The sequence below is a fragment of the Ochotona princeps genome, chromosome 7 (genome assembly GCF_030435755.1).
Source record: "Ochotona princeps isolate mOchPri1 chromosome 7, mOchPri1.hap1, whole genome shotgun sequence".
NCBI classification, from domain to species: domain Eukaryota; kingdom Metazoa; phylum Chordata; class Mammalia; order Lagomorpha; family Ochotonidae; genus Ochotona; species Ochotona princeps.
In genome coordinates this window covers 68,663,775-68,671,368 of record NC_080838.1, presented here as the reverse complement: position 1 = coordinate 68,671,368, position 7,594 = coordinate 68,663,775, and the positions used below count along the sequence as shown (strand labels likewise).

Here is a 7,594-nt window from a genome sequence, read left to right as displayed (position 1 = left end):
ATCTTTGAACCATTCACATTCCTACTGTACTCTGTACAATGCCAGTAGTGCCCAGACATAAGGCAGGCAGTGAACAAGGGGACAGGATGGTTTCACTGGAAAGCCCAGTTAAGTTCCTTGATTAGATTGGGCAAACCCACAGCCCACATCTGGTGATTTCTTTCTAGTAGGCTTGCCAACTGGAGAAAATATTTTCCCTTTATAGTCTCTGAGCAACCACAATGAGTTGACTTAAAGGTCAAAACAGCTGAGGTATGTTAACCCGTAAGACCCTCAGATGTAATTCTTCTTAGGACTCTTCTCTGAGATTTCATCATTTTGGTGCCCCAAACTAACCCATATGTTCATGTACATTTAAAATAGCTTATTTGGAACTAACACAATTCCTCTCTCCACTGCCACACCACACACTCACACACTTTTTAAAACCCAATAACCTGTGTCAAACTTCCCCTTTACCCCCTACACACACACACACACACACACACACACACACATGGACTTATGCTGTGTGGTTTGTTCCCAGTGGTCACAATACAGTTAATCGCTTTATATCTTTAGTCACATTTTGAAGTTTTGCCCTAGACGCTTGGAGGTTTATCTTTTATCTTTAGATACATTCTGATCTCTACAAAGCCAACAGTGTAAACCTGCAAGCTCTGTTCCACAGCTTATCACTTCTCAGAACACCAAAGCATCATTCACTGAGTCAGGTAAGGAGCTGATGATAGCAAGAAACTACAGGACAGAGAACTTCCCACTTAGTTTCCCACAAAGTGAGAGTCAGCCTTCTTCCCCACTGCTACTCTAGCCTTCTTCAGTCAGAAAATGCCTTGTTTCCTTCTAGAACCCAAGTGATGAAGGTTTGTGACAGCTCTTGCTGGCACCTCAATGGACATGATGTCTTTGCAGGGAAGAGGTGAGGGAGAGCATCAAGTTCCAGGTCTCTGACAACAAGACTTTCCTATCTGATTTCTGATTGTCCTGTGTTTACCTGCTTCCTCCGGTAAGGACAAAGGATCTGAGAATAATCCAGAAGAGGATCTAGTACATTCCCCAAAGTCCTTGCAGCTTCCTACTGTTTTAGCCAAGCCTCTCTCAGTTAGACCACTCGAAGACATGGCCACTAAACTTCAGTGGCCTGGCCACTTCCACAGAAAGCAGAAGGCAAGAGAACACGCTGGAGCAGGGCTCACTGGGGCTTGTGGCAAAACTGTGGGAGCAGTTGTGGTCATCACTAACCATGATTCCAAAAGCCAGGGGGTGGTTGGGGGAAGGAGCACATTTCCTGTGCCCACCTGTGCCATGAAGTTGTTTGGGGTTGACATAGAGGGAGTACTGTTTTTCTGCTAGCTGCTTATCACTCTCCACCAAATTTTTTTGCTGGTGCTTTAAACTCATGGGAAATGCACACCCGGACTAGGGAACTGGTGCTGGTGCCATTTGGAGCACTCAATGCCACGAATGCCCAGAACTACGCAAAGCCCAGTAATCATTTTCCAAGACAAGGCTTTTGCTTGTGAAACCAGCTCAACACACATGTGCTCACTAAGCTACCAAGATAGGATTTCCAGTAAGCAAACTGGGTTTGGGAGTCAGTTCAGGCCACTGACTTCAATACGGCCTATTTCCTTGGTTTCCAAAGCTGGCTGATCCAGAGAATCACTGCACTAATTCGAGGAACTTGAAATAACTTGCTGGTGAGGAGCTGAGGAAGCTGGGTCTGGCGCAGTTCCAATCTCCCAAATTTCCTAAATGACAAAGCCAGAAAGTGTGAAGAAGATGCAGGCTTTTTTGTTTGTTTGTTTGTTTGTTTTTCCTTTCTAAAGCCACATCTCTGTTCCAGCCTATGGAGACAGAGTCAGGGCAGCTCTCCAAAAACCTTCGTCTGTCCTTCTTCCCCACCCTCAACTACTGGCCTTCTCCTGCCCTGGCCTACTCCGGGGATGAGGTTTCCCCTACCCGGCCCTCCCTCCGAGGGATCCCTTCTCACCTGGGGCAGGAGCCTCAGTTTCCTCCTGCACAGGGCTGGGGGACTGAGGCAATCTCCGCCTGGTTAGCACAGCCGCTCTTTCTGCTCGCTTTCCTCCCCATTTCCCACTGCCCATCAGCCTTTAGTCTCCCACCCATCCCGTGCAGCATCCCGCCGTGGCCCTACCCCATCGCGTCCGGGGAATTTTCAGGACATCCCTAAAGGTTGGGTTTCCTGCCCAAGAGCAGATAAAAGCAGTGCAGCGGCCGGAGGGAGCCACAAGGTTTTGCAGGCTTAAACCGCCACGCCTCCTCTCCAACTCGTGCTGGTGCTCTCACAGCCGCTATGAGCCTCCAGTTCAGTACCGCCCGCGTCCCTGGCCTCTCGGGCTCTCTGTGCGCGCTACTGGCGCTGCTGCTGCTGCTGCTGACGCCGCCCGCGCCCGTCGCCAGCGGTGAGAACGCACGCACGCGGGGTGCTCCTGAGGCTGAAAGGAGTTGTCGCTAAATTTGCGCTCTAACAGTGTCTTTCTCCCGCAGCGGGTCCCTCAGCGGTCGGACCGAGAGAATTGCGTTGCATTTGTTTAACCACCATGTCAGTTCACCCCAAAATGATCTCCAGTCTGCAGGTGACCGCCGCAGGTGTCCAGTGCCCCAAAGTGGAAGTGATGTAAGTTTTGATCCGCTGTGACTCTAACTGTGACCTCCGCCCGAGGGACGCCTTTCCCTCCTGGTTCCCCAAACTCAGTGATGCATAATGCCTTTTTCTTTCTCTGCAGAGCTGTCCTGAAGAACGGCAATGAAGTCTGCCTAGACGCAGAAGCCCCTGTGACCAAAAGAATCATCCAAAAGATTTTGAAGAGGTACTTGCCACTTCGGTCTTTGTGGGTTTTTAATCTCATCTCTGGAGAACTTAGATCGCTATAGAATCTCAGGGAAAGAGTGAAAAAGCAGAGCTAGAGGGAAATCCTTTATACCTACAAAATCGTACCATGAAAAAATAATGACAATTTAAAAAGGAGAGATTTCTATAAGATTTGGCACTCCATACTGTACTAGGGCAAGCTGATCTGGAATGTACTGGGAAAATCTCTGTCACCAATCTTACCTGGTACTTTCCCAGACCAATGGTGCAGATCTTACTTCTGAGATAGTTATGCATTCCTGTCTATCCTTTAGCTTGTATTGATCTTCATTTCTGGTTCCACTACGTCCAGTGTGGCTGTTTGAAATCGGGATGGAGAAGGCATAAGGGAGGAAATGTGGCCAAACTCAGTGTGTGATATTTTGCTCCTAACAGCGGAAACAAGAAAGATTGATGCGAAGAAAGAATCATCCTTTGGAAAAGTTGCCCAGTTTTTGTCAGAGCAGGTGTCTAGGGGATCCCCGGACTCAAAGAACACAGGAAGAAAGGAACGGACAGCTTTTTCCTGGATTCGCCTCGTTTGTCCCCAAAGTTTTCTATTCACCTTATGAAGTATTTAGCTTGTGTCTTCTGCTATTTGCTGCTTGGTACACTCAGTGTTGTTGGGACCTTTTGCAATTGATTGTATTGTGAGTCAAGAATTGTCAATTGCTAATCTTCCAAACTGCCTAGAATTGAACGAGCCAACGGTATGGTACTTTCAGATTATATTCTTGTTATGCCACTGGAAAGGGAAATGATGTTTCATTAGGATACTGCTATCCCCACTTTCATCATGAAATAATAAATGCTTAAGTGTTGTTGTTGGGGAAATGTTAGAGGGATCCCACTCTTGATTCTGAAACATTCTGTTGAATTAGAAATCTCTGTATGTCATACAGCAAACTGCGTGTAGAATATATTTCCTTTTTTAGAATTTCTAAATATTGAAGTTCTATAAAGGCCAATATATTCTCTTCCTGTAATTTTGGACATTTCATGTCTTCTTTGTATGGCATAATGCCATGACTTACTCATTGCACTATGATTTTATATGCTATTTATTAACTATTTTATTATGTACAATATAATTATGGTTACTAAATATATGCTTTTTGATAGATGGAGAGTAAAAGAAACAGGTACATTTCTGTCTTCTAATTTTGATATCAATTTGCTGATTTCATTTATTTTTTAAGTGAATTCAACAATGATTAGTTTCACTAAATGTTTTTTAAAGTGTTTCAAACTGCTGCAGTATAAACTCATCAAATAGTCTTATAAATACAATATTGTTATGCTGTTTAGATGGCAAGAGTGTATCTTGCAAAGGTTTTGATCATTTTAATACATACTATATCCACCACATTAAAATTGCACTTTTGCACTGTATGTCTCATTGTCTTATAACACTTATTTTGTTCTTTGAAAAAATAAAGGATTTCTAGAATTTATTTATGTTGTTTCTTCTTTCTGTTATGGTGTCAATACATTTATTTCCATTCTACATTATTTTAAAAATGCAATGCTCCTTTCTGACTAGAGAAGGGACCCTTATTTTTCATTACTAGCTAACCCCATTCTCCAAAGTCACTCCCTTCCTAGTTAATCCTTCACTCTGGAGCCCTTAGAATAAGACTTCTTATTTATTTGTTTGTTTGTTTTATTTGAAAGGTGATTTTTTTAACTGAAAGAGAGGGAGAAACAGGAAGAGAGAGAGAGAGAGAGAGAGATCTCCCATCTGCTGGCTCATGCATCAGATGATGGCAACAGCCTGGGTTGGGCCAGACCCAGGAGATTCTTCCAGGTTTCACTTAGGACAACAGGGTCCAACATGCTTGAGACATCTTCGGCTGCTTTTCCAAGGTCGAAACAGGGAGCTGGTCAGAAGTGGAAATGAACTGGCACCCATATGCAATGCAGATGACAGTAGTACCAGCTATGCTACAGTGAGGACCTCATGTAGTATACTTTCTTGTTGTGATGCAAAGCTAGTGAGACACATGGTCATATAGTAGTGGGATGAAGACTTTTCTTTTGGGTTTACAAAGTTTGAAATGTCTATGAAAATTCAAGTGGAGTTGTCTCAGCAGAAGCTGTTCACAAGTCAGGAACACAGGGAATAATTCTGTGTTGGAATCATATATGTAGCAACATCACAGAAAATTACTCATGAAGTTCACCTAGTGAGAGAATTGGAAAGTAGCTATGGCTTCCACTGTTGTATTGAGGATGGCAGCATTGAGTACCTCTATCTCAGACCATGTTTATGTCATTTCCTTCTTTCTGTATTACCTAATCTCTAGGATCTAGCCTAGCAATTTTTTTTTTTAATTTTGCTTTGGACTCAGCGTGATGGCCCAGTGGCTAAATCTTCACCTTGCATGCGCTAGGACCCCATATGGGTGCTGGTTCATCTCCTAGCTGCTCTACTTCCCATAAATGTCTCTGTTTGTGGCCTAGGGAAAGCAGTACAGTATGGCCCCAAACCTAGGGACCCTTCACCTGCATAGGAGACCTGAAAGAAGTTCTTGGCTCCTGGCTTTGGATCAGCTCATCTTTTGCTGTTGCAGCCATTTGGAAAGTGAGCTGGTGGATAGAGGATCTTTCTGTCTCTCCTTGTTAATGCAAATCTGCTATTCCAATAGATTTACTTTATTGGAAAGGCAGAATTGCAGAGAGAAGATATACAGTGTGAGAATTTCCATTCACTGGTTCACTCTCCAAACGTCCTCAATGATTGATGCTGAGCCAACCTGAAGCCAGGAGCTTCTTTTGAAGTCTCCCTTATGGGTACAGGGGCCCAAGGATTTGAACTATTCTCTGCTGCCTTCCCAGATCATTGACAGGGAGCTGGAAGGGAAGTAGAGCAACCAGGACATGACTCAGTGCTCATACAGGATGTTGGTTTGGCATGCAGACTATTAGCCTCATATACCATTGTGCTGGCCCCAGAATAAATCTTTTCTTAAATCCTTAGCTAGCTGCCTATGTCCTTGATTTGAAAAAAAGTTTCTATGCATGGCAAATAAAGTTTTATTCCATCCCACTCCTGGCTATAGGTCAGAAGTCATTCTCCTTCTAGATGAGAAGTCATTTTACTTCTTGTTCAGTACCCTTATCCAGTATTTTCTTCCTTGAGTTCATGTATTTGCATTTACTGAGGCCTCTACCTGGATGGAGTATAAGGATATATGTCAAAATTCAGAACTAAACTCAAAGAATAGCTCTTTCATCAAGTTTTCCTTGATACAGCAAACAGAGTTCATGGCTTCCATTTTGGTATTCCTATAAAATCCTCTAAGTTGCTTGCTAATGTTGGTTTACAAATTTCTTCGCTTTACTAAGAGCTCCCCCAGAACAACAGGCATATTTTAATCTTTCCTGTAGACTCGATGTGTCAAGCAAAACAGCTTAATAAGTTGCTTTTCTCATTTTGAAGATAGTATCCTAAAATCATTAAGCTAGTTCATGGTAAGTATTGATTTAATTATAATTCCAGTCCTTTCTTTTTTCCTGCATGGCTACAGTTAATTCAATAAGGGTTTGTGCAAACACAGTCCTTTCAGCCAAAAATAACAACAGCTTTTCCCTTTCACTTTGCTAACTAACTCGCACTTCCTCCACGTGGCTGCTCTGCGCAGTCCCTCTAAAGATCACAGGTCATTTGATATCCTCTCCTGACATTCTACTTCTACATCATAGCATTTTCCCACCAAGGAGACACTAGAGTTCACAGACCGACATTAATGTGCCAGTTTCATTGTTTAATGTTTGTTAAAATTTCACTGTAGACTCCAATAAAGCAGGGGTAACTCAAATGAGATACTCAACTGAGCCCTAGAACACGGGCTAGTTCATAGTAGGTATTTAAACACAGAGTGCTTTAAGATAGACAAACCTCACTACTTACAATTTCATGTAAATATGTCATTCTTAGGACAACTTGGGAAAAGGAGAGGGCACTAAACCAGTCAACACGTTGTGATTAGATTAATACTGACTATGTATTTAGGCTGACACGTAGTTCTATGTAGTAAATCACGTATCTCTGCATGTCCTAAGTTTTTCTGTATCTTACTCTACTTACAAATATAAAATTCCAAGCTCATTAACATATTTTCTATTACTATATATTGATGTATGTATTTAATGGAGAGAGATGAACATGGAAAAGCTTCAAGTATACTCAAATTCTTCAGTTTGCTGACAGTTTTTCAACAATATCAAAAAGCATAATTTTTAAGCATTAAATTTATGTGGTCTCTCTTTGTTTCTTAAGTAGTACTTCTGCTTGAAACTGTAAATTATGTGATAATCTTGGTGGAACACTGTAAAGCAAAACCAATTGTCATAAATGTTTGAAACTTCAATTTTGACATTTTTAAAAAACCATGAATTGTACACTTTGTTCATAGTATTGATTAAGTGTTTGATGGTGTTAAGTGCAATAATGTCAAATATCCTTTAGATGGCTTAACTGAAAGTTTTGTGTAAAGCTGCACTAATGCCTGTCACTTTATTGTTTTTCAAGATCTTTGTGTTTTCCAAGAACAAGACAATGAAGTCTAGAATGTGTATAACACATACAATAAGAATCATATTCTTGCAATTCTGGCTATAAAAACTACATTTGGCCATTCCATGAAGAAAGTAGATTGCAATATGTTATTACCAGATATATATTCTGTATAACTTATACAAGAACTTCAATGACAG

At 41.9% G+C, this 7,594-nt stretch overlaps 1 protein-coding gene across 1 annotated transcript; it reads left to right on the top strand.

Annotated features, from left to right (window-relative positions):
* Positions 1-2,317: 2,317 nt before the first annotated feature.
* On the top strand, positions 2,318-3,651 carry LOC101522082 (alveolar macrophage chemotactic factor). Its single transcript, XM_012930036.2, has 4 exons — positions 2,318-2,426; positions 2,512-2,641; positions 2,751-2,834; positions 3,272-3,651. Exons 1-4 carry the CDS (start codon positions 2,318-2,320, stop codon positions 3,288-3,290), a joined length of 342 nt encoding a protein of 113 aa, XP_012785490.2. The 3' UTR covers positions 3,291-3,651.
* The last annotated feature ends 3,943 nt before the right edge of the window (positions 3,652-7,594 follow it).

Coding starts and splice junctions, on each gene's coding strand:
- LOC101522082 (XM_012930036.2), top strand. CDS start 2,318: ATGAGCCTCCAGTTCAGTACCGCCCGCGTCCCTGGCCTCTCGGGCTCT. Junction 2,427..2,511: donor GCCCGCGCCCGTCGCCAGCG/GTGAGAACGCAC, acceptor TTTCTCCCGCAG/CGGGTCCCTCAGCGGTCGGA. Junction 2,642..2,750: donor TGCCCCAAAGTGGAAGTGAT/GTAAGTTTTGAT, acceptor CTTTCTCTGCAG/AGCTGTCCTGAAGAACGGCA.